General features: G+C 39.5%; 1 protein-coding gene across 9 annotated transcripts in view; it reads left to right on the top strand.

The window, feature by feature from the left end:
- ZZZ3 (zinc finger ZZ-type containing 3) overlaps nt 1-27,362 on the top strand; it is a 118,681-nt gene that overhangs the window by 80,697 nt on the left and 10,622 nt on the right. For 8 of the 9 annotated variants that reach the window (XM_066268861.1, XM_066268860.1, XM_066268862.1 and 5 more), the window contains 7 exons: nt 15,061-15,199; nt 18,547-18,694; nt 18,779-18,894; nt 19,405-19,476; nt 20,766-20,867; nt 21,677-21,772; nt 26,070-26,222. In XM_066268861.1, the coding sequence (XP_066124958.1) occupies nt 15,061-15,199; nt 18,547-18,694; nt 18,779-18,894; nt 19,405-19,476; nt 20,766-20,867; nt 21,677-21,772; nt 26,070-26,222 (826 nt within the window). The remainder of the gene's footprint in view (nt 1-15,060; nt 15,200-18,546; nt 18,695-18,778; nt 18,895-19,404; nt 19,477-20,765; nt 20,868-21,676; nt 21,773-26,069; nt 26,223-27,362) is intronic. The other variant, XM_066268859.1, reaches the window with a different exon arrangement.

A 27,362-nucleotide genomic window follows, 5' to 3' on the forward strand; every position in this document is an offset into this window, starting at 1 on the left:
GGGGTTTCAATCAGTGACTTTAGTGTTCCAGGTCAATGCTTTATCCACTGTACCACCACAGGTCAGGCTATGTAGCCTTTTTATTTATTTATTTATTTATTTATTTATTTATTTATTTATTTTTTACAGAGGCAGAGATAGACAGGGACAGACAGACAGAAACGGAGAGAGATGAGAAGCATCAATCATTCGTTTTTTGTTGCGCGTTGTGACTTCTTAGTTGTTCATTGATTGCTTTCTCATATGTGCCTTGACCGTGGGCCTTTAGCAGACCAAGCAACTCCTTGCTGGAGCCAAGGACCTTGGGTCCAAGCTGGTGAGCTTTTTTGCTCAAGCCAGATGAGCCTATGCTCAGGCTGGCGACCTCGGGGTCTCGAACCTGGGTCCTTCCGCATCCCAGTCTGACGCTCTATCCACTGCGCCACCATCTGGTCAGGCTGTAGCCTTTTTAGATGAAGTGAAAATAAATAAAAATTAAAAAAACTTTAAAAGCTCTTAAAAGCATCAAATGGCCCTGGCCAGTTGGCTCAGTGGTAGAGCGTTGGCCTGGCGTGCGGAAGTCCCGGGTTGGGATTCCCGGCCAGGGCACACAGGAGAAGCGCTCATCTGCTTCTCCACCCCTCCCCCTATCCTTCCTCTTTGTCTCTCTCTTCCCCTCCCGCAGCCAAGGCTCCATTGGAGCAAAGATGGCCCGGGCGCTGGGGATGGCTCCATGGCCTCTGCCTCAGGCGCTAGAGTGGCTCTGGTTGCAAAGAGCGACGCCCCGGATGGGCAGAGCATCGCCCCCTGGTGGGTGTGCCGGGTGGATCCCGGTCAGGCGCATGCGGGAGTCTGTCGGACTGCCTCCCCGTTTCTAGCTTCAGAAAAATACAAAAAAAAAAAAAAAAAGGCATCAAAGAGCTAAGAGAGAATCATGAAGTATTGCCAGTCAAGATCCACAAGAAGATGGAAACAGAAAGTTTATTAAAACATATTTGAGGCCACTTTTGCCCTGGAGCAATTTACTGATCCAGAAGAGGTGACTGAGAAGCTAAGCTGATCAGTGCTTCTGATAACCTGATATGGTAGAAAATCAAAGTTGGAGTCGAGCTAAACAAGGGGAGACGTTCCCCTTGTTTTTTTATTCTCTTTGCTAGTATCCTTAAGAACCTGTCTAGTGCCCTTGATGGCAATCTAGTTCAAACTTCCACCTGATATAACACCTCTGTACCATCTGTGGTTGGTGGTCATTCAGTATGTATTTGAACAATCCTAGGACAGGGAACTCACTATGTTATGAAATCTTTCCTTGGGGTGACTTAGAATGTATGGCTGTTCCCTTTTCTAAATAGCAGGCACTCATATGTTGAAGACAGTTTTAATACGCTCTCTTCTGCTGTGTTCCTTTAACATTTCTGCTAGTCAGAAGTCTAGCTAGTTAACAACTTCTGGATACACTTCAAGTGTTAAAGATGGCATCAGAATGTAAAAAAAATAAAAAATAAAGATGGCATCAGAATCTAACCTTAAACACCAGCTACATAGCTTTCTATACCCCTTCCATCGCCATTTTCATCTCAAGTTTATTTTACCCATTGCAGCCTTCCAAGTGGAGATATTTTCTTGTGTGTCGTCATTGTTCAAAACTTGCAGTTGCTCTGTATTGCAGTAGTTGGTACTTTATCCCAGACACATTTCAGAATAATCTGCGGATTTTTTTTTTTTTTTTTTTTTTTTTTTCTGAAGCTGGAAACGGGGAGAGACAGTCAGACAGACTCCTGCATGCGCCCGACCGGGATCCACCCGGCACGCCCACCAGGGGCGACGCTCTGCCCATCCTGGGCGTCGCCACATTGCGACCAGAGCCACTCTAGCGCCTGAGGCAGAGGCCACAGAGTCATCCCCAGCGCCCGGGCCATCTCTGCTCCAATGGAGCCTTGGCTGCGGGAGGGGAAAAGAGAGACAGAGAGGAAAGCGCGGCGGAGGGTTGGAGAAGCAAATGGGCACTTCTCCTGTGTGCCCTGGCCGGGAATCGAACCCGGGCCCTCCGCACGCTAGGCCGACGCTCTACCGCTGAGCCAACCGGCCAGGGCCGGAATTTTTTTTTTAAGCAAGAGAATGAGAGACAAACGGACAGACAGGAAAGGAGAGAGATAAACATCAACTCATAGTTGTGGCACCTTAGTTGTCATTTGATTGCTTTCTCATATATGCCTTGACCCGGGGAATCCAGCCGAGCCATTGACCCCTAGCTCAAGCCAGCGACCATGGGGTCATTTTTATGACCCCGTGTTCAAGCTGATGAGCCTGTGCTCAAGGCAACACAATGTTGGGGTTTCAAATCTGAGTCCTCAGCATTCCAGACTGACACTCTATTCAGTGCTCCATCCCCTGGCCAGGCATAAAAACACTGCCACTGAGCCAACCAGCCAGGGCCTGGTTTTTATATCTTATGTCAGGGGTCCCCAAACTACGGCCTGCGGGCCACATGCGGCCCCCTGAGGCCATTTATCCAGCCCCCGCCACACTTCTGGAAGGGGCACCTCTTTCATTGGTGGTCAGTGAGAGGAGCATAGTTCCCATTGAAATACTGGTCAGTTTGTTGATTTAAATTTACTTGTTCTTTATTGTAAATATTATATTTGTTCGCGTTTTGTTTTTTTTACTTTAAAATAAGATATGTGCAGTGTGCATAGGGATTTGCTCATAGTTTTTTTTTTATAGTCCAGCCCTCCAACAGTCTGAGGGACAGTGAACTGGCCCCCTGTGTAAAAAGTTTGGGGACCCCTGTCTTATGTGAAATAATTACATCTCCCTGGAATTATCACTTTGTTTATAACCTGCTATGTAAGCTAAATTTTACATGTTTTTTTTTTCTCTTGTATACCTTAATTGTAATTCTTATAAATTTTAGGAATTGAATAGGAATTTAGTGAGCTTTCTTGTCAATATTTAAATAAGCAGCTACCAATATATATACTTCTATACCCTCTTACATAAATTTTAATGATCTTGAGGGTAGGGCTGCATATTGATTATATGTATCCTTCAGAATGGCTCAGGAAATGCTATATACAGTCAGTATGCTTGGTAAGTGTTTGAATGTGTTTATACAAGTTCAAGCTAATATATATTTTTGAGCAACCAGTTCACACTTTAACCTCATAATTGAACTTAGGATCAGCTGGAAGGCTCACAGGTTTTTGCGCTTATCAAGGCAATTTCATGTTTTGTGGTTCAGTTCCAGATTTTTTTTAATGAGGTTAAATGCATCTTGTCTAGTATTCTAGCTTGTTATTTTTAATCCTGATTTTTTTCATCTGCAGTATTAGCTTTCAGTTTCATGTCATCCATGAATTTGGTAAGTGTGTTTTTCCCTCCCTCTTATGTCCATCTAAGTCAGCGGTCCCCAAACTTTTTACACAGGGGGCCAGTTCACTGTCCCTCAGACCGTTGGAGGGCCGGACTAAAAAAAAAACTATGAACAAATCACTATGCACACTGCACATATCTTATTTTAAAGTAAAAAAACAAAATGGGAATGAATATAATATTTACAATAAAGAACAAGTAAATTTAAATCAACAAACTGACCAGTATTTCAATGGGAACTATGCTCCTCTCACTGACCACCAATGAAAGAGGTGCTCTTTCCGGAAGTGTGGCGGGGGCCAGATAAATGGCCTCAGGGGGCCGCATGCGGCCCGTGGGCTGTAGTCTGGGGACCCCTGATCTAAGTTTTAGGTTTTAAAAAAAACGGAGGCTGTGTGTTCCTTTAGCATACCTATGGAATTCATGAGGATACACACCATTAAAATAGTGTTTGGTGTACAGTTGTTTAACCACTGAAAAGTCATCCATCCAAATAGCTACTCAGCTTATATTTTGTGGTGTTTGTTTTTATTTTCATGTCTCCTGAACCATAATACGCTATGGGACAATGTTAAAGAAGTAGGAAAATGGCTATCTTCTCAAGGTTGGCACAATATAATAAGACAACGTGTACGCTTTAAAAACTAGAGGGATAGGTACATATACCTAAAAATTCCTACCTTCAGGAAGTATACTATTCAGTGAACTAAAGAACAGTCCCTTTATAAACCACAGCCATTATATTCCAGGTGATTTCTCTTTGGAAGTAACCTCTGAGAGAAAAGTCATTAATGTAGAATGAGTAGACATTGTAATGTAGGAGAAATTTAATCCCTTAGATATTTTAAATGCCTTCCTCTGAGCAAAAATTTAATTGGCATACTTTTCACAGTAGGCAGAGCTGATGAACAATTTTATATGAAGAAAACTGATTTAATGCTTTCTTTATGTATACAATATAAAGTGAGTCCATTTTTTAACTCAGGAAGAATGTGTAATGATGAGTGACCAAAGTTGAATAAGTATATTTCAATTCTGAAATGTTTTACTTTGAAAAAAGCTTTTGACAGTCACTTTTCTAGTCCATTCTCCTTTTATAGTTGAAGAAGCTAAGACCCAAGGTTTAATGACTTAAATAGGTCCTATAGTTACTTGCTGATAGTGTTCGGGGCTTGAGCCAGGACTCCTATGTGAATCTGAAATAAAGTTCAAAAAGTATAGATGCGATCTCTCTGTAACATTTACTTCTTCAAAAGTTTTCCCTTTTAAAAAAATGGTGCAATATCTCATACATGTGACAGTAACGAAATATCTGTACATAGACGTAGAATAACTGAAATCAAATAGCTTATAGTTGTTTAACCACAGTGCGCCAAGTTTATGAAATACAATATTAACAGCATTGCAGAAATCCTCAGTGAATAGTTTCTTAGTTACACCCCCTTTCTCTTTTCAAAGATAACCACTATCTTTTTAAAAATTATTTTTTAGTATTAAAAGGTTAAACCACCTATGTGTGTACCCTAAACAATAAAGTTTAGGGGTTTTTTCTGTGTGTGTGACAGAGGGACAGATAGGGACAGACAGACAGGAAAGGAGAGAAATGAGAAGCATCAGTTCTTTGTTGTGGCTCCTTAGTTGTTCATTGATTGCTTTCTCTTATGTGCCTTAACCAAGGGGCTACAGCAGAGAGAGTGACCCCTTGCTGAAGCCAGTGACTTTGGGCTTAAGCCAGCCACGATGGGGTCATGCTTATGATCCCATGCTCAAGCCACCCACCTCGCACTCAAGCCGGATGAACCTGCACTCAAGCCAGCGGCCTCGGGTTTCAATCCAGAGTCCTCTGTGTCCCAGTCCAACGCTCTATCCACTGTGCTACCACCTGGTCTGAGTAGTTAAGTTTTTGAACAATCATGCTTGTACTCTTTTGTGATACATTATCATTTTGATATTCACCTTTGTTGATATAATTATAGTTTGTCTTCATTGCTGCATAGTATTCTACTATATTCCTATACCACAGTTATCTATTCTGCTTAGGTGGACATTTTAGTTGTTTCTGAGTTTAGGTTATAAATAAGGCTGCTAAAATACATGTTGCTACATATATTCAAGGATTTCTTGGTGTTACTGCCTACACCTGAACTGTCTACATATGTGTCTCTTCGTCCTTATAACTCAAGTACAAACAGGATTGTAGTCTTCTCTGAGAGGGCTGTTTACTTCTTGTTCACCTCCTTCCTAGGGTGTAGCTCTTCAGGATCCCAGGCCAAAGCATAGTTGAGTTGCCCAGAACCTCTCTCCCCTTGTTTAGCTCTAGACCAGGGGTCCCCAAACTACGGCCCCGCAGGCCGCATGCGGCCCCCGCCGCACTTCCGGAAGGGGCACCTCTTTCATTGGTGGTCAGTGAGAGGAGCATAGTTCCCATTGAAATACTGGTCAGTTTGTTGATTTAAATTTACTTGTTCTTTATTTTAAATATTGTATTTGTTCCCTTTTTTTTTTTTTACTTTAAAATAAGATATTTGCAGTGTGCATAGGGATTTGTTCATAGTTTTTTTTATAGTCCGGCCCTCCAATGGTCTGAGGGACAGTGAACTGGCCCCCTGTGTAAAAAGTTTGGGGACCCCTGCTCTAGACTCCAACCTTGATCTTCTACCATTTCAGGTTATCAGAAGCACTACTCAGCTTCTCAGTCACCTCTTCTGGATCAGTAAATTGCTCCAGGGCAAAAGTGGCCCCAAATGTGTTTTAATAAACTTTCTGTTTCCATCTTCTTGTGGATCTTGACTGGCAATACTTCATGATTCTCTTAGCTCTTTGATGCTTTTAAGAGCTTTTAAACTTTTTTTTTTATTTTTATTTATTGATTTTAGTGAGAGAGGAAGGGAGATAGACAGGCATTGATCTGTTTCTGTATGTGCCCTGACTGGAGATCGAACTGGGAACCTATGCACTTTGGGATGATGCTGGAACCAACTGAGCTATCTGACCAGGTCATTTTTAGATTTTTTTTTTCAGCTTGTCTTCATTGAAGGATTTTTTCCTTATCTATATTTTTAGGAAGTGGAAATTTGTTACCATTGAACTTTTATTTTATTTTTTATTTTTTATTTATTTTTTTATTATTGTTCATTTTAGAAAGGAAGGGGGGAGAGAGAGGAGAGAGAGAAGGGGGCAGGAGCAGGAAGCATCAACTCCCATATGTGCCTTGACCAGGCAAGCCCAGGGTTTCGAACCGGCGACCTCAGCATTTCCAGGTCGACGCTTTATCCACTGCGCCACCACAGGTCAGGCTACCATTGAACTTTTAATTACTATGTTTTTAAAATTTGAATTTGCTTTCTTTTCAAAACTACATGCTCAGTTTTTGTAGTTTCCTATTCCTTGTAGCTATTTTCAAGCTTGTCTTTTATTCTAATTCTTTGTGTCTTGTTTTCTTATGTGCTTGGTAATTTAAAAATGTGAGCTGTTCACTTTCTTTGGAAAATTATTTATTGGTTGTCTTTGATGCCTACAGTGGAGATGTAGTCCTCCAGAGAAAATTGCATTTTTTTCAGTGGATATGTTGACAGGGGATAGTGATGTTTGTACCAGTCTGGGAATCTCTCCTTTAAACTATTGTCACGGCTTTAGTTCTTTTAGACCACCTAGGTAATAAGATTAGGGTCAGCGGATTCATACAAGGACTATCTTATGGTAATAGCTTTTTATGGTGTAAGTTTTTTGTGGTTTTTTTTTCTGAAGCTGGAAACGGAGAGAGACAGTCAGACAGACTCCCGCATGCACCCGACCGGGATCCGCCTGGCACGCCCACCAAGGGGTGACGCTCTGCCCACCAGGGGGCGATGCTCTGCCCCTCCGGGGCCTCGCTCTGTTGCGACCAGAGTCACTCCAGCGCCTAGGGCAGAGGCCAAGGAGCCTTCCCCAGCGCCCGGGCCATCTTTGCTCCAATGGAGCCTTGGCTGCAGGAGGGGAAGAGAGAGACAGAGAGGAAGGGGGGGGGAGGGGTAGAGAAGCAGATGGGCGCTTCTCCTGTGTGCCCTGGCCGGGAATTGAACCCGGGACTTCTGCACGCCAGGCCGACGCTCTACCACTGAGCCAACCGGCCAGGGCCTATGGTGTAAATTTTTATCTGCTTTTCCCCCACAGTTCCAAAGTAGCTCTCCTATGGGATGGAAGTTAGGAGTAGCGTTGGCAGCTTAATGGAAGAGGCTCTCCTATTAGACTACTCCTTGGTAACTTTGACATGTATTCCCTAGCCATGTGAAATACAGACGATTGAACTCAGGCTAGCATGGTTCAGTGCCTGCCCACAAGCCCGAAGCAGTTTTGTGCTCCATTTGACTATCCTGATTTATGCCTTCATTTAGATTTTGGTCTGTTAGTAAAAAATCTTAATGTGTTACTGGTTCTTCCATGCTTTTAAAATGAACAAGTACATGTTTTTTTTCTTCCTCTTATTTTTAATTCAGCATTTATCTTATTTTATACGGAGTTGAACTCTGTACCTGGAATGCCTTCAGAAGCTAAGATGTTAGTTTTTCTCTTGACACAGATGATCATAGAAGGCTTTTTGATCACCCTTTAATGATTTCTTTATTTTCATTGAGAGTGAGTGAGAGATCATTGTGAATTATTGAATTTACAGTGAATTATTGAGTTTATAGATTCTGTAGTTTCAGTGTTTAAAACCCTTCATGAAGAAAAGTATCCACTATACAGTTCCTGTTTCACCATATAGATAATTTTTTAAGTGTGTGTGCTACTCACATAAAAATTTCTATTCAATTATGTGTATACCTATTGAACTCAGTATTTTGCAGAAAGGAGAAATATCTCACTTGATTAAAATGGCCTAGTTAGTTTGAGACATTTTCCCTCAAACTTAGATTACACAACTAGTAAACTGCTGAGATGGAATTTGTTTTAACAAACAAATGGGTGGTCTAATTGTTAATCGATTTTTTTTTAAGATCTTCATTTATTGGTTTTAGAGTAGAGAGAGAATTAGGGGAGGAACAGGAAGCATCAACTTGTAGTAGTAGTTGCTTCTCCTATGTACCTTGATTGGGCAAGCCTGGGATTTCAAACCAGCAACCTCAGCATTCCAGGTCAACGGTTTATCTGCTGCACCACAGGCCTAATTGTTATTCTTGAGAACCAGTTCCTGCATAGTTTTGCCCTGTTGAAAATAAAATCTAATGTATGTCTTGCTCCTCTTTCTCTTATTTTCTTCTCTTCACCAATGCATACATGTGTGCTTTTATTCATGTGCACATAGGTGAAAACATATTGGTTAACTCATCTGAGTGTTTTTCTATATGCACTTCCCTTTTCTTATTACAGTGAAATTGAACTAATACATTTATTCTCATGTACCTTATATGCTGGTTTTCTTCAGTGTGTTTAATCAAGGTCAGTATTCATATGATAACCGAGCTGCACATTTCCAGCAGCAAAGCATAGTGAATAGCTTCTTCATTTCTCCGTTTTTGTTTAGGAAAATTATAAAATTTAGGAAACTAAAAGAACAGTTATAAGCATCTGTATGCCCTTTAGCTGTATTCATCAGTTGTTAACATTTTGTAGCATTCATTTTCTTTCTTCCTTTTCCCTCCTCCTCCTCCTCACCCAATATACTTAAAACTTTTTTGTTAAGTCATTTAAAAATATGTTGTAGACTGATACTTAAGTATATATCTCCTGAAAACAAGCACATTCTCCCGTATAACCTTAAATACCTTTTTACACTCAGCATTTGTCGTTGATACATTAAATGATATAACCCACAATCTAAAATTTTCCTTATATCCCCCAAAATGTTTGCTTTCACCCCAGTAGGATCTTTTCCAAGATTATGCATTACATCTGGTTGTCATGTCTTTGTATCCTTAATCTAGAGCAAGACCCAGCAGATTTTTTCTTAAAGGGCCAGATAAATATTTTAGCCTTTGGGGACCAACTCCACTTTGTAATGACTTCACTCTCTCATTGTAGTTTGAAAGCAGCCATAGACAGTATGTAAACAAATGAATGTGGCTGTATTCCAATAAAACTTTATAAAAATAGGCAAGCCACAGGTTGTATGTAGGTCCCTGATCTAGAATACCTTTATTTTCTTATTTTGTTTTTGTTTTGTTGTTAATGACACTATTTAATGACTTTGAAGAATTGGGCTAGGTTTTTTTTTGTTTTGTTTTGGCAGAATGTCCCTTAGCCTAAATTTTTAAAAATGTTTCTTCCATTATTTTTTTTAAGATGACAAATGTTGTATAACTTTAAGAGTTGTTTTTATAGGCCCTGGCTGGTTGGCTCAGTGGTAGAGCGTCGGCCTGGTGTGCAGGAGTCCTGAGTTCGATTCCTGGCCAGGGCACATAGGAGGGGCGCCCATCTGCTTGTCCACCCCTCCCCCTCTCCTTCTCTGTCTCTTCCCCTCCTGCAGCCGAGGCTTCATTGGAGCAGGGTTTGCCCGGGAGCTGAGGATGGCTCTGTGCCCTCTGCCTCAGGCGCTGGAATGGCTCTGATTGCATCAGTGACCCCCAAGATGGGCAGAGCATCACCCCCTGGTGGGCATGCCGGGTGGATTCCGGTCGGGTGCATGCGGGAGTCTGTCTGACTGTCTCTCCCCGTTTCCAACTTCAGAAAAATACAAAATAAAAAAGTTGTTTTTATAATAGAAATGGAAAACTGATTCCTGGAAAAAGATTTTGATTCAGTTGAAAATAAAATCTTTTCCTCCATCCCTCACAGTGTGTATAATAATACCACTTAGAAATTGGACAATAAAATCAAACTTCTGTATTGCTAATTCCTTGATATTCTCTTCTAGACATTAGGATTTTTACCTATGTGTACTCCTTCATATATATGTTTCTGTATTCACAGAAGTGAATAAAGAATTCAAGAGGACTTGGATAATGAAAGGTAGTGAAAATAAACATAGATTATGTATATATATTTTAGCTAAATATAATTCCCTAATATAAAAGCTAAAGTTGTCTTACTTTATGGTTAAGACTTTTTTTTTTAACCAAGTGAGAGGCAGAGAGGCAGAGAGACAAGACTCCTCCTGCATGCACCCTGACTTAGATTCACCTGGCAACCCCCATTGGGGCTGATGTTCTGCCTGTCTGGACTGCTGCTCTATTGCTTGGCAACCAAGCTATTTTAGCACCTGAGGCAAGGCCATGGAGCCATCCTCAGCATGGTGAAGGTGGGGAACAACTTGCACATTGGAGCCGTGTCTGTGGGAGGGGAAGAGAGAGAGAGAGAGAGATATGGGAAACAGTGGAGAAGCAGATGGTCCTTTCTTCTGTGTCCCCTGACTGGGAATTGAACTCAGGACTTCCACACGCCAAGCCAACGCTCTACCGCTGAGCCAACCAGCCAGCGTATTATGGTTAAGACTTGAAATAAACAATTTTTTGCCGCAGGTAAGCTTACTATAAGTATACGAGCATCCACTAAAAGTGTATGCATTAGCCTGAGCAGGTGGTGGTGCAGTGGATAGAGTGTCAGCCTGGGACGCAGAGGACCAAGGTTTGAAACCCTGAGGTCGCTGGCGTGAGCATGGGCTCATCCAGTGTAAGCGCAGGCTTACCAACTGCAGTGTGGGGTCGCAGGTTTGAGTGTGGGATCATACACATGACCCCATGGTCGCTGTTTTGAGCCCAAAGTCGCTGGCTTGAGGAAAGGGTCACTCGCTCTGTTCAAGGCACATATGAGAAAGCAGTCAATGAGCAGCTAAGGTGCCACAATGAAGACTTGATGCTTCTCATCTTTCTCCCTTCCTGTCTCTCTGTCCCTATCTGTGCTCCCCCCTCTCTCTGTAACCAAAAAAAAAAAAAAAAAATGTATACATTAAATCATTTTATTCTCTTACTGGGTTCTAGGAGTATCAAAAGTGAAAGTACTATGTTGGAATTAGAGTGGGGATTTTTTAATGCCTGAGTTTCCTTTAAATATATCCATGAACATCTGTGGATGATTGGCTGCTATTTTGCTAGCTTTTATTGGTTTGGACTTAGACAAGCTTCTTTTTCATATGGTACAGTTACCACATTTGATTCTGGTTTGACCCTTTATACCTTATAAAACAAGTCTGTTTTCCACATAGCTGTGTGTTAAGTAAAGATTGAAATAATTTTCTGTTGGATCTTTTCATTTCTTGGCTAAATATCCTCAGAGTCTTTTTAACCATTTACATGTCAGGTAAACCAACATGACATCTGCACAGTAAATGGCTGGTCTGATTTTGGTAAGTTGCTTAATCTGTGTCTTGGTTTACTTACCTGTAAAATAAGGAAAATGGTACTTTAAATATGTGAGCACTGGGTTATTACCCTTAAAATATGACCCTGGAATACAGGGTGGGGCAAAAGCAGATTTACAGTTGTGAGTACACAAAACACTTTATTATTTTATTAATTATAGTATTGTTTTCCATATGGACAATTGTAAGCCTAGTTTTACCCTGCCTTGTATAGAACACATTCAGTAAATGTGTTAGACACTGTTTTTACTGATTACCTAGTTTCTCATCTGTCTTATCTGCTCATGAACTGGTTTGTCTGAAAGCAAAGATAAATAGGGTAGCAGGTATGATCTACCCAGCCCAGGAAGAATATAGTGGTCACATCCTCTATTAATATGGAATAAAGTTGGAGTTTTCTTTTTAATTCATTGTGTAGAATTTCAAATATACAAAAATTAGATGGACTAGCATAGTGGGCTCTCCATGCTCACCTTCCAGTGCCAACAATATGGCCATTTCTGTCTCATTCACTCCCATCTAATTCCTCTTCTTCCTCTCTACTGTAATTGTAGCTTCCCTATTATACCAAAACTCTATGCCTGATTTACCTTGATAATTACTAAAGCTTTTGGGATAGTATCTTCTTCTCTTAGTAAATAATTATTGAATTAATAAATGAGTATGATCATGACTGATGCCTGGAGCAGCTTCCCATAGTTTGCTTAGGAGGTTAAGTGGGTGAGTGGGTGGGATTGAAAATAAATTTGTTTGTATCATACTGTGTTTTTGGATGTCACCCCAATTTTTATTGATTCCTTCCATTTCTGTATAGGGATATATATGGTAGTCTTACTGGCAAAGTCTGTGAATACTCCGGGAAATAATTTAAATTAGCTGAGCCAGAAGACTTGAATTCCCTCTTTTATTAGTCTTCTCACTTAGTCTGGACTTTGTGTTTACCAGAGTTTATCTTAGGCTTTTCATTCTTAAAAAATTTTTATCTTGATTAAAGAGAAACAGTATAGGAGCTGAAAAGTTATACTTTCTTTGTCATCTCTGTTGGAATTATTTATTTAAGGTCAAAATTATTGTGGAATAATTTACAGTAAAAAATGTTAAAATGTATTGGCTTCAGGTAGAGACCTTTATTCCCAGTGTTAATAACTGACTATAGCACTTTTCTCAAGCCTCTGCTTGTTTTTTCTATAACCCTATTCTTATTCCTTATTGATGGTTAATGTGTGCTTTCAGCAGTTGTTGAAATTATATTTACTCACAACCATTTTTATATTGATGATACAGAAGTGTGCAACTCTGTTTAAGCAGGGGTGTCATATTATAGAGACATTATGGCAAATCTGGTTATTCAGCCAGCAGGGTAGGACTTCTAGAGGTGAAGTATGGCAGTTAAGAGTATTATAGAGAGGCCTGACCTGTGGTGGCGCAGTGGATAAAGCGTCGACCTGGAATTCTGAGGTCGCTGGTTCAAAACCCTGCACTTGCCTGGTCAAGGCACATATGGGAGTTGATGCTTCCTGCCCCACGCCCCGTAAAATGAATACATAAATAAAAATTAAGAGTATTATAGAGAGGATAGATTCTAGTACTCAGCTTACTGTTGTCACACTAAGATTCAGCCTGGGTGAGCCTGCTTGGTAGAAACAGCCAGCACAGGTAGGATTTGTAAACTTCAAGACACCTCAAAGCAACCAGAAGCTTAGTGAAAGTGCATATAGATTTGACCTCCATACCTAATGACTTAGTGCAGCCCTCACTTTCCAACTCAGTTCTGCATTTTAAGTCAAGTATCTGTAGCTTGAGAGGAATCTCACCCTTCATTGCTGGCAATTTTTAACCTTAATTATTAAGCATCTCATCAAGGATTAGTTAACAGGACTTGAGAACAAGAGTAAGATATGTTTTAGACAGCTGAGAAAGCGTTCTGATTGTCATGTTGCAATTATGCTATGTTTGTGAACCTCAGAATTGCATTGTTTTACCTTTGAAATTTGTTTTACCTTGAAATTTGATGACTTCTGGACTTAAGAGATTCAGTATATTGTACGTTTTGATTGCACAGAGTACCCATTTATTTGTTCATTCAAAAAATATCTATTGCATATCTGTATGTTGGGAAGTGTGCTGAACACCAGATAAAGAAAACAGTGGACTTTTCAGGTCAGTGCCATTGTGGAGTTTATGGTCTAGTGGGAACAATGAAATTAATTTGAGGTCGTAAAGAAAAATTGTGCTTTATTAATATACCTAAAGGACTTACCATGTTTCCTCATGTTTAAGAAACACCTTTTTTTTTTTAAATTTGGGGTCTAAAAACTGAGTGTGTCTTATACAGTGGTTGTGGCATTTCAAATGCCATAGTTGGAACTGAGGACAAGGCAATATATGAAGACAGTGATTCGTCATCAGACACAGATGAGGACAAGCTAATGGATGGGAGTTTTGACAGAGATGAGTTGTATGAATTTTATGATGAATAAAACTTGAGTTCAATAACTTTATGTAATACTTTATTTTTTCCAAATTTCAGGCCCCCAAATTAAGGTGTGTCTTATACATGGGAACGTCTTATACATGAGGAAATAACAGTAACCACTTATTTTGATGTGAACTTGGAGTGACTTATTTTTTATTCTTTTTGTAAAATGTATTTGAGCATTCAGGGCTTTTTGAATCAACCTGTTTACGTAAGTGTATCTATATGTGAAATTAGACCTTAAAGAGGCAGGAAAATTTGAACTAGGGGATGAGAGGAAATTACTTAGTATCACAGGTACCATAATGAGATTTCAGGATAATGACAAGTAGTAAGTAGATTTGTATGGGTAGAATTATATGTTAGCTGTGCTAAATGGACTTTTGTAGACAGGGAAGTAAAAAAATATCTCTAAGGCCTATCTTCTTTAAAAATACTCAATAGTTAAGAATTGACTGGAAAGTAAACTTCCTCTAAAATGGTATAATAAAGCAAATGAGAGGCATGCCACATAAGATTATGTGGAATTATGTTACAGTTTGCTGTAATTCAGAGTTAAAAAAATGATCCTCAGATTCCTTATTTCAATAGAGTGCAACAGAGAGGCTGAATTGGTGATTCCTCCTAGTGCTAAAATTATACTTTTTCTTTTTTAATTTAGCAGTTTCTTGATGACTCTGATTGTTGGAAAGTTCAGATACTTATTTTTTATACTTATTCAGCTTCAAGAATTAAAAAGTGAGGGAATAAGGCTTTGCTGTCTCTACCTGGTATTTTCTACTAGACACTTCATAACTCAGGAAGACCTCACTTATTCCCAGTAGTATGTTTTACTAAACTCTTGAAGGTAACTTTAAAAAGACTATGTCACTTAATAGTAGATTATGGTTTGAACTCAGTTTTTATTTATTGTTGTTATGAGAAAATTTTAGTGAGGTATTTTTCTTTTTCTTTATAGTTATCAGAGACTGTTACAGACGATTGCTGTGCTCGAGGCTCAGCGTTCTCAAGCAGTCCAGGACCTTGAAAGTTTAAGCAGACACCAGAGGGAAGCACTAAAAAATCCCATTGGATTTGTGGAGAAACTCCAGAAGAAGGTATATATTGAGCACTTGATAAAATTATTAAGATATATTTGATGTTAACTTGGTTTTTTAATATATGGTGTGTACTTTTTAAAATGTTTAATTTCCCCCCTTCTCTAATTGACCGTACTACCGAAGGCAGGAAACAGCCCTCCTTAACCCTCACCAAATACACATAAAATATAGCCCATGAGAACTGTTAAGAATGTTATTTGAACGTTCGTATAGGAACTTGATGTCCTATTCCCTGTCCAGTTTTATGGTCTTTTCCAGTTACCTTCCCCATCAGAGTATTTTTCCTCCTCTTATTTCCCGACTTCAGGATTAGTGGAACTAAAAAAAAATTCAGGATTTATTACTCCTTTAGTTTTGTGTTATTTTTATAACTCATCATAGTGAGATAGAAAATGATGATAAAAGCAAAAACTGTATATTAAATGTCTTTACTGTTATGGTTGTCAAGTCCATGAGATAGAGATATAAATCTTAAGTTTGAAGTGTCCTTTATTTTAGTGTAAAAATTCCTTATAATTTTGTTTTCCTTAAAACAGAACTTTCATATTTAACAGTTAATCATCTGAAAGTCATTCAAGTATTTTTTGTTGTTGTTTATTATTATTATTATTATTATTATTAAAGTAAGAGGCTGGGAGGCAGAGACAGACTCCAGCATGAGCCTTGACTGGGATCCGCCCAGCAAACCCCTTACCAGGCAATGCTCTACCCCTCTGGGCCGCTGCTCCATGGGTATGGAGCCACTTTAGCACCTGAGGCAAGGCTATGGAGCCGCCCTCAGTGCCTGGGGCCAACTTTGCTCCAACCATTCTAACCATGGCTATGGAAGGAGAAGAGAGAGAGAGAAAGGGAGGTGGTGGGGCGGGGGAGGGGGGAAGAAAAGCAGATGGTTGCTTTTCCTGTGTGCCCTTACCAGGAATTGAACCTGGGACTTCCACATGGCAAGCCGACGCTCTACTGTTGAGCCAACTGGCCAGAGTCTGAAAGTGATTCAAGTTTTTATAATAACTTTTTGGCATAAATATGGAGATAATCTAGATATACATTTATGCTGTTGTATGTGTCTTGAATTAGGGACCCACTAAATAGTTAAGTAAATTTGAGAGTCATAATATTAACCAGCATTGTGTGAAAAGAATAAAACTTAAAAACTATGAAAACCAGTCCTCTTCTTCACCTTAAAAAACAAAGATCCAGCCTGTATAGTATGACAACTTTAATATAGTTATTAGTTACCTGCTTTTTTTTAAGTGAGAGGAGGAGAGCTAGACTCTTTCATGCGCCCTGACTGGGGTCCATCAGGCAACCCCTGTCTGGGACCTGATGTTTAAATCAATCGAGCTATTTTTTAGCACCTGAGGCTGACACTTAGAACAACTGAGCTATCCTCAGCACCAAACCGATTGAACCACTGGCTGTGGGAGGAGAAAAGGGAGAGGGATGAGGAGAGAAGCAGAAGGTCACTGTGTACCCTGAAAGGGAATTGAACCAGGATGCCCATACACTGGGCCTGTGCTTTATCACTGAGCCACTGGCCAGGGCCTGTTGGTTGATTCTTGCATGTGCCCTGACCTGGGATTGAACCCACAATCTTGGCATATTGAAACGACACTTGAACCAACTGAGTACCTGGCCAAGGTCATATTTTTCTTTCTTACATGTTTTATGGCTTGTTAGCTTTTCTGAAATCAACCATCATTATTTTAAAAAACACTATAATTTTTGCAAGAGTTGAACCTTAGACTTATAGGTACTATTATAATAATAGTGATAGTATATGTTATAAGCAAAATAAAAATTAAGAATTTTGTGTCACAAAGTAAATTTTGCTTTCCACTTTCGTAATTTATGGCCTGATTTGTTTTATTATGAGAAATGTTAAGTCCACAGAAATGTTGAAGGTATAGTTACATGTGACTCTTTCACCTAAATTCTACAATTATCATTTTACTATATTTGCTTTATCACCTGTCAATTTTTCAGTCCATCATTTCATCTTAAAATAGAATGTTTTGGATGCATTTCAATATTACGGATACATAGTAACTTCATACCAGAACACTTCAGAATTCATATTGTTAACTAAACTTTTTAAAGTGTTTTTAAAGGTGAAATTTTCATAAAGTGAAATTCACAAATCCTAATTGTATTATTTTATGAGTACCAACAGATACATCTCCCTATTTGACCAAAATCCTTATTGAAACATATTGATCAGCCTGACCTGTGGTGAAGCAGTGGATAAAGTGTTGACCTGGAATGCTGAGGTCACTGGTTTAAAACCTTGGGCTTGTCCAGTCAAGGCACATAGGGAGAAGCAATTATGAGTTGATGCTTCCCAAGCTGTTTCCGCACCCTTGCTTCTGCGTTCTCTCTCTCTCTTTCTCTCTCCTCTATCTAAAATTAATTTTAAAAATCTTAAAAAAAAAACCCCACAACATATTTATCAGTGACCTGATTATAGTCATTATTACAACTAATGACTTCTCTAAAGGTGGTTGGTAAAGTACCTGAATTCCAAGTATATTGAGGTGTAATTTTTTCCTTTTCTTTTCCAAGTAAGAGGAGGGGAGATAAGGAGACAGATTCCTCCTGCATGTGCCCTGACAAGGATTCATCCAGCAACCCCCGTCTGGAGTTCATGCTCAGCTTGTCTGGGGCCACTCACAGCTGAGCTATTTTTAGTGCCTGAGGCGGAGGCTCTGGGGAGCCATCCTCAGCACCCAGGCCAATGTGCTCGAACCAATTAAGTGATGGCTGTGGGAGGGGAAGAGAGAGAGAAAGAATGAGAAGGGAGAAGCAGATGGTTGCCTCTCCAGTGTGCCCTGATCAGGAATTGAACCCAGGACCGCCACAAGCTGGGCCGACCCTCTACCGTTGAATCAACCAGCCAGGGTTGTAATTTTTATTCTCAAGATGTCATAATTTTTTCCCATGTGTTAACAGTATAGTGAAAATAATTCATTGTTTTTATGGATTAGGCATAAACATGGGGGTACATTTACAATAAACTCTTTTGTAGTCAAACATATTTCTTATGCTGTTCTTCAACATGAAAATCTTTCTTTGCTTTGTTTATGCTTAAAGTGTGTTAGTGATAATGTACAATATGTCTATGTAGTTCAGCTTTAGAGCTCTCTAAATAGTGCTTATGTTTTGTTAAATTGATTCTTCCTTTTCTTGCCGTCGTCTTTACTGTTTAATGTTTAGACCACATTATCTTAACTTTATTGGCTATTGGATTGCAACAGTGACTAGAAATGCCCAGTTGATGATTTTTTTGGATTTGGAGTCATCTGAAGTTTGGCTATTCTTGAATTAAATTTAGACTATTTTTTTTCCAGGCTGATGTAGGGCTTCCATATCCACAGAGAGTTGTTCAGTTGCCTGAAATTGTATGGGACCAATATACCAATAGCCTTGGGAACTTTGAAAGAGAATTTAAAAATCGTAAAAGACATACTCGGAGAGTTAAGCTAGTTTTTGATAAAGGTAAGAAATGATATGAAAAGAATTTAAGTGGAGAAATAGCTGGCAAAGTCTTGCTTTAATACTATCCATAATCTTTTTTTTTAGTAGGTTTACCTGCTAGACCAAAAAGTCCTTCTGAACTTAAGAAGGATGGAGAGTCCCTTTCATACTCCATGTTGCCTTTGAGTGATGGTCCAGAAGGCTCAAACAGTCGTCCCCAAGTAAGCAATATTAAGTGTTGAAGTAGGAAAATTTGAATTGTAGACAGAATATTTTAATGTTTTGCTGATTTGTATTCTTAAAATTCAAGCAGTCTTTCACTGAAGATGGCATGGATATGAACTTTGAAGATAAGAGAAACCGGGTTTAGAATCCTAATCTAACACTTACTAGCAGTGGAACTTTAAATGTCATTTATATATATTAAGGTCTCCAAGCTACAATCTCCTTTTATATAAAATAGTATTAATATTACTTTTCTTGAGAGTTGTAAAGATTAAATGAGTAATATGTGTACAATGCCTAGTGCAGTGGTTTAATTTCATAAAACCAAATGAAATAAAAGAATGTGGAAACATTTTGTAAACAATAAAATGTACACATTTAAAATATAAATTTACTAAAATATTTTGAAATTAATAAAAACATTTTACAAATTATGTGTTATTTGGTTGTATCAGAGAGTAGCTTTTGTTATTTTCTCTTTAACAAAAGCCTTGTTTTATGTGCAGATGATAAGAGGACGGCTGTGTGATGATACCAAACCTGAAACCTTTAACCAATTGTGGACTGTTGAAGAACAGGTATAGTAATAGATAGTTCTAAATTGTATAGGTTATAAGAAATGTTAAGATTATTGCCAGTAGTATGAATAAAGTGTATATTATTTATGTAATCTCTCTTCACCATGAATATAAATATTCAAACTTATTTCTGCATACTTTGGTAATTTTGGATTTTGAGAATATAGGGGGTCTTCGGGTTATGACAGTCTCGACATACAACACCTCAAGTTTAGGATGCTCACTCCCATAAAAACTTAAAAAAATTGAGATGTGTTTCAGCTTATGCTGTTTGCATCATATTTACAGACTACCTGGGCGAATTAGTTTGGTTGCGCATGGGGGAGGAATATGCAGTAACGTAGTGTGTTTGTGTCTTTATGTTCTAGATTACGATTTTACAACTGTGTTAGGATAGGGAAGTGACTTAGGTTAGGGTGTGTTTCTACTTAAACCAAAATTCGGGTTACCTCACTGTTGTAGGAATGGAACTATGTCTGAACCCGAGGACCCCTGTATGTGAAATCATGTTTGGGAATTTTTAAAGAAAAAACCTGGGTGTTGGGAGGAGGAATTAAAACAGGTAGTGAAATGGATAGAGTAAAGTTTTTCGTAATGCAGTTTTAGGAGAGAAACACTCAAGTGCAGAGTTTTTGTTGTGGAGGAAGCCGACACAGCCAGGTCAGAGCGCTCTGTCACCTTTTGGCACACAGCGAGGATTGTTTGTGGGTAGGGTGTGAGACACATTGATGTCTCGTGTGAGGATTGACCCCACAGCTGTAATGAGTTTATTAAAAGCTTAAGAATCTTTACTTCAAGCATCCAGATTCTACTGTGTCTTTGGGACTGTGGAAGAATTTAGGAATAGGTCAGAATATTAAAATAAAATATATTTGAATGGAGGATCACAGAAGGGAGGGAAAGTCTCTTTTTCGTTTAAATTCAAATGAATTTATATGTTTTTGTCAAATGTATAGGGATGAGCCTAAACATAGTCTAGTAAGGAAAGATGGTCGATGGAAATCACCACAATGTGTAAAATACTGATTGTGGTAATTACTTATTTCGTACTGATTTTTTACTGAAGTCAGTAGAAAAATTTTTGTAAGGTCTTCTTTAGGTTTATTCTATTCTTATTTTCCTTGTGAAGTCTTTCAGTTGCTTGTGAGAAATTTTTCCTACCATGAGGATTTCTAGCACATACCCCCAAAGTAGAGGAGGGAATATTATAATTTAAAATGAAATGTGAATGTATTCATTTAGAAACTCAGTGTTGAACTTTCTTAAATGCGGTTTTGGATTTGGCTTAGAAAAAGCTTGAACAGCTACTCCTGAAATATCCGCCTGAAGAAGTAGAATCTCGCCGCTGGCAGAAGATAGCTGACGAGCTGGGCAATAGGACAGCGAAACAGGTAACTGAGTGGACGCCCCGTTTTGTTGGTAGGATTTTGATAGTTCTTTATGAAGACATCAGTGGATCTGCAGCATCATTTTTTAGCTACAGAGTGCTGTAGTATGTAGGGTTTTAAAATTTGCATTATATATTTTTGTGTTGATTTCAGAAATAACTTGAGATAATCCTGCTTTGGATCATTACTAAATACTAAAAAATAAAGCTGTAATGACTAAGTGTCTGTTGAACGCTTGAGATGCACCAGTTACGTTCTTTTGGTTGTGGTAATAGTATTTCTGACATGGCCTTAGTTAGTATTCCCTGGTTGTCTCTAAAAAAACTAGCAGCTTTCTCCTTCATATTCCTGTCAATATTGATAGATGTGTTTTTGTTACAAGCACGAGCACTCATAAATTAAAAATATGGATTCTTTGGAATCCAACAATTTTGGAATGTGTCTTTGGTGTCAGTTTAAAATTATTTCTAGGTTTATGATAAATTTTAAATTGTTAGCATTTATTAGATACATATACACATTTTAATTTTTAAAAACTATTCAGTTGTTACATGCTTGTATTCTGATGGGAATGATAGAGTAGAAAAGGCATAAATGATGATGTCAGATAGAATGAATAACTATAGGATGTTTAGCAGTGAATCCTGATTTGACAGTCCTTCAGGACCTCTATACCTGCTTTCAAGAGATTTAAATTTTAGTGGAAAGCATACACACTTAGATTAATAAATTTCAAAGTAGTACAAAAAAACATACTATTCTGGTATTGCATGTCTTGGTTTTATGTTAAAAGGCTTGTCATGTTTCCCTAGGTTGCCAGCCGAGTGCAGAAATATTTCATAAAACTAACTAAAGCTGGCATTCCAGTCCCAGGCAGGACACCAAACTTATATATATATTCCAAAAAGGTAAGAAGAAAATAGATGAAAATAAACCTCAGATCTTAGATTTAAACTTATCAAAGTTAAAGTTGCTAAATGTAAAAATGTATACGTTTATTAGAACAGAGTTGTTTTATTTTAAAATTTGACTTCCTCTAAGTGTTTGCGTTACAGTGGGTCTAAACACAGGGTAGGATTCCATTTTTGCTACTTAGTTTAATTGAGTGAACACTAATGGTGTTTGTTCATGATTTTCTCAGGAGTAGGTTATGTGGAATGAGTGTTATGTGGAAGATTTTAGGTCAAATGTATATCAGAAAGGTCTTTGTGATGTTAAAGTATTTAGGATGTTTGACTCTTTAATAATCACAGTTAGTTTCCATTTTTTAGATATGCTATTTAAATCCAAGAATAGAAATGTTTAATTTATTTAATACTCATTACGATTCTAGAAGTGTAAGATTATCACCTTCATTTTACTGATAACAATGTTAGTAGCAGCTGTTATTCTCACTATTGAGTACTCTAGGCTGTTGTACAACCTTTTTTTTTTCTGTGACAGAGAGAGTCAGAGAGAGGGACAGATAGGGACAGACCGACAGGAAGGGAGAGAGATGAGAAGTATCAATTCTTCGTTGTGGCACCTTAGTTGTTGAGTAGCCTGACCAGTGGTGGCACAGTGGATAGAGCATTGACTTGGGATGCTGAGGCCCCGGGTTTGAGGGCAGGTTCACCAGTTTGAGCACTAGGTCACCGGCTTGAGCGAGTTATCATTAACATGATCCTATGGTCACTGACTTGAGCCCGAGATTGCTAGCTTAGGCATGCGGTAACGGGCCCAGCTGGACCTTCACTATAATCCCCTTCAAAGCCTGTATGAGGGCTTTGTGTCTTGACCAGGGGCTACAGCAAACTGAGTGACCCCTAGCTTGAGCTAACGACATTGAGTCCAAGCTGGTGAGCCTTGCTCAAACCAGATGAGCCCACACTCAAATTAGTGACCTTGAGGTCTCAAACCTGGGTCCTCCGCGTCCCAATCTGACGCTCTATCCACTGCGCCACTGCCTGGTCAGGCTGTATAACCTTTTTTTTTTTCTTTTAGATTTTTATTTATTGATTTTTAGAGAGAGAGGAGAGAGAGACAGAGAGAAGAGGGGAAGAGCAGAAAACATCAACTCCCATATGTGCCCTGATCAGACAAGTCCTGGGTTTCGAACTGGCGACCTCAGTGTTCCTAGGTCGATGTTTTATCCGCTGTGCCACCACAGGTCAGGGTGTACAGCCTTTCTATAGATGAGAAAACTAAGCCTTAAGATATGTTGGCCCTGGCTGATTGGCTCAGTGGTAGAGCGTTGGCCTGGCGTGCAGTAGTCCTGGGTTCGATTCCCAGCCAGGGCACACAGGAGAAGCGCCCATCTGCTTTTCCACCCCTCCCCCTTTCCTTCCTTCCTGTCTCTCTTCCCCTCCCGCAGCCAAGGCTCCATTGGAGCAAAGTTGGCCCGGGCGCTGAGGATGGCTCCATGGCCTCTGCCTCAGGCGCTAGAATGTCTCTGATTGCAACAGAGCAATGCCCCGGATGGGCAGAGCATCGCTCCCTGGTGGGCATGCCGGGTGGATCCTGGTCGGGCACATGCGGGAGTCTGTCTGACTGCCTCCCCGTTTCCAACTTCAGAAAAATACAAAAAAAAAGATATGTTGAGTAGCCTGACCAGTGGTGGCACAGTGGATAGAGCATTGACTTGGGATGCTGAGGCCCCGGGTTTGAGGGCAGGTTCACCAGTTTGAGCACTAGGTCACCGGCTTGAGCGAGGTATCATCAACATGATCCTATGGTCACTGACTTGAGCCCGAGATTGCTAGCTTGGGCATGCGGTAACGGGCCCAGCTGGACCTTCACTATAATCCCCTTCAAAGACTATATGAGAAGCAATCACTGAACAACTAAAGGGCTGCAGTTATGAGTTGATGCTTCTTATCTCTCTCCCTTCCTGTCTCTCTGTCTGTCTGTCTGTCTCTCTCTCTCTCGCAAAAAAGAAAAAAACCAAAACAAGTGTTGTACTCACATAACTATTAAGTCTGGGAACCATTGATCCTCTGATTCTGAACTTGAGGATTTTTACTATTCTCTGCCGGTCTCCACAGTGAAAAAGCTACCGACCTTCCCTAATAGAAGGCTGCATCGAACTGTAGCCAGTTTTGTTTGTTTGTTTGCTTTAATTGAAAAATTTAAAGCACATAATGGCCTAGTTTCATTTCTTTAGTAAATTATCCTGATACTTCCCCAACTCCACCACTGCCAGTCTTCACATAGAGAGAAGCTAAGAGTACATGGGGTCCTCAGGTTACAACAGTCTTGACATACGACCTTTCGAGTTTATGACACTCACTTCCATAAAAACTTTTAAAAATTGAAATGTGTTTCAGCTTATGCCATTAGCCTCGTACTTATGGACTATGTGGATGTGGGCAAACTAGTTTTGGTTGCATGCAGTGGAAGAATACACAGTAGTGTGGCGCGTGAGTGAAGGAGTTGAAGGAGTTGAAGGAGTTGACGTCCTCCAGTACGCTCACCTATGCCGTTTTGGCCTGTTAAAAATGCAAGTGTTTCATTTGTGTTGCTTTGTTTGGCAACTTTTTGGCGCTTATCATGGCTCCTAAACAAAAGTCAGAGCCCTCAGATAGTAGTGCTTCGAAGAAATGGAAAGCCTATGATTTTAACAACTGTGTTAGGATACGTAAGTGACTTAGACTAGGGTTATGTTTTGACTTACACCAAAATTCAGATTATGTCACTGTCATAGGAATGGAATTGTGTCATAACCCGAAGACCCCCTATATATCTAATACTGTGACCCTTCCTTATTGAGCTATTTTACATTAAGAAGACTGTCTAGACAATTCTATGTTTTATAAGTTTTGTTTTTATTTTTTTTGCCAAGCTTTGGAAGCTTGTAATTTGTCAGTTGTTTTTAATATTCTGGATTTTGTTTTCTCCTAAATATTAACATTACTGCCTGGCCAGGCAGTGGTGCAGTGGATAGAGCATTGGCCTGGGATGCTGAGGACCCAGGTTTGAAACCCCAAGGTCACCAGCTTAAGCGTGGGGTTGCAAGCTTATGCATCAGATCCTAGACATGACCCCTTGGTCGCTGGCCTGAGCAAGAGGTCACTGGCTCAGCTGGAGCGCCCCTGTCAAGGCGCTCCATATGAGGAAGCAATCAATGAACAACTAAAGTGCCACAACTACAAATTGATACATCTCATCTCTCTCCCTTCCTGTCTCTCTCTCTGTGTGCGCTTAAAAATATACAGTATATATATTAGCTTTACCTATATTAGATATGTAGAATTCATCCAATAATTTTGGAATGATAGAACCTTGGTAACCAACATTCAACTTAACCCTAATTTTTATGGTCAGTTTTTAAGTTATCCTTAGATGTGTCTTGTCCTTTATATTCACAGCTAAGACTAGATAATAACAAACGGAAAACTAAAGAAACCTAACTGTGTTTCCTCTTTTGGGTATAAAGAATTTCAAGTTAACAGATACTTTTACTCTAGAGATCTGGCCTAGTATAGACACAGTGATTCCTTGCTGTGGTTTAGACCTTGAATTTTGAAACATGAAATATTCATGTTCTTCATGGAGCTGAGGCTGCTCCTTGTGGCTGATGGGGAGAGGCATTCTGCAGAGAGGTTTCGAGTGAGGGCTTTGGCATCACACTGGCCTAGTTTGTGATACTGGTTCTGCCACTATCTAGTTGCAGCACCTTGCACAAGCAGCTTCATCTCCCTGTGCCTTCATTTCTTTGTCTTAAATTACAGGTGATAGTATCTGCTTTATAGGAATGATGTGAGGATTAAATGAGATTGACATAGAGTAAGTGATCCATCAGTGTTAGGTTCTACTTGCACATATTCAGCAAGTTGTGGAAATATTTCTTATGTTTGTTAGTTTTATATTTGGCTTAGGCTACTTTATCTTCCCTAATCTTCTATTAGAGGACCGTAGCAGAGTTCAGTTCAAATTTTGAGTACTAAGAGTGTGGTAAATGCTGAGGATACAGATATAAATTAGATAATGAATATGTGGTCCTGTTTTGAGTACTCCTCCTACATTTTTATGTGTGTTTACTTTTTAAAGGCAAACTGTGGTTTAAAAATCCAGATAACAGAAAAAGTAGCCACGTAAGAATATGATGAAAAGGTAGAGGTGAAATCCTTCTAATAGACTTGTAGGAAGTAACATTTATATTTTTATCTCCTTGATTCTTTTAATGATTTTCTACTGTTCAAATTAAAATTTTGTTTTCTCATTTAGTCTTCAACAAGCAGACGGCAGCACCCCCTTAATAAGCATCTTTTTAAACCTTCCACTTTTATGACTTCCCACGAACCACCAGTGTATATGGATGAAGATGATGACCGATCTTGTTTTCATACCCACATGAGCACTGCTGTCGAGGAGGCGTCAGTAAGTTATCTATTTATGCTATATTTGTATGTTTGTCTACGCATTGTACAGATGAGGATACGAAGTGAGGGCACCGCGATTTTTGAATTATTCCTACTCTCCAGAGAATGTTGGCTTATTTTTTATTTTTAATTTTTATTTATTTATTTTTACAGGGATAGAGAGTCAGAGAGAGGGATAGATAGGGACAGACAGGAACGGAGAGACATGAGAGGCATCAATCATTGGTTTTTTGTTGCGACACCTTAGTTGGTCATTGATTGCTTTCTCATATGTGCCTTGACCGCGGGCCTTTAGCAGACCGAGTAACCCCTTGCTCGAGCCAGCGACCTTGGGTCAAGCTGGTGAGCTTTTTTTTTTTTTTTTTGCTCAAGCCAGATGAGCCCACACTCAAGCTGCTGACCTCGGGGTCTTGAACCTGGGTCTTTCTGCATCCCAGTTCGATGCTCTATCCAGTGCGCCACCGCCTGGACAGGCTCTTTTTTTATTTTTTAATTAACAACTCAAAGGTATAGGTCTTGTATTACAATGTGTTTAAATTTTTTTTTTATAATTAAAATATAGTACAGTAAAGCCACCTGCACCCATCACTGAACTTCAGTTATCAATTTGTAGTCATCTTATTTTCTTCTGTACTTTCAACCCATCCCAACTTTCTCACAAATTATTTTGGAGCAAGTCTTAGACATCACACAATACAGTGTGTTGTAAAGTCATGGTGCACTTTTGACCGGTCACAGGAAAGGGCAACAAAAGACAATAGAAATATGAAATCTGCACCAAATAAAAGGAAAACTCTCCCAGTTTCATACGTATTCAGTGCAGTTCGATGTGGGCTCACGCACAGATCTTTTAGGGCTCCTTAGGTAGCTATCCCGTATAGCCTCTACAGACTTGTCACTGACTGATGGCCTACCAGAACGGGGTTTCTCCAACAAACTGCCGGTTTCCTTCAACTGCTTATCCCACCGAGTAATGTTATTCCTATGTGGTGGCGCTTCGTTATAAACGCGCCAATATTCATGTTGCACTTTGGTCATGGATTCGAATTTAGCGAGCCACAGAACACACTGAACTTTCCTCTGTACTGTCCACATCTCGACTGGCATGGCCGTGGGCTGCTCCGCTGTATACACGGTG

This window comes from Saccopteryx bilineata, chromosome 3 (assembly GCF_036850765.1).
Source record: "Saccopteryx bilineata isolate mSacBil1 chromosome 3, mSacBil1_pri_phased_curated, whole genome shotgun sequence".
Lineage (NCBI taxonomy): Eukaryota > Metazoa > Chordata > Mammalia > Chiroptera > Emballonuridae > Saccopteryx > Saccopteryx bilineata.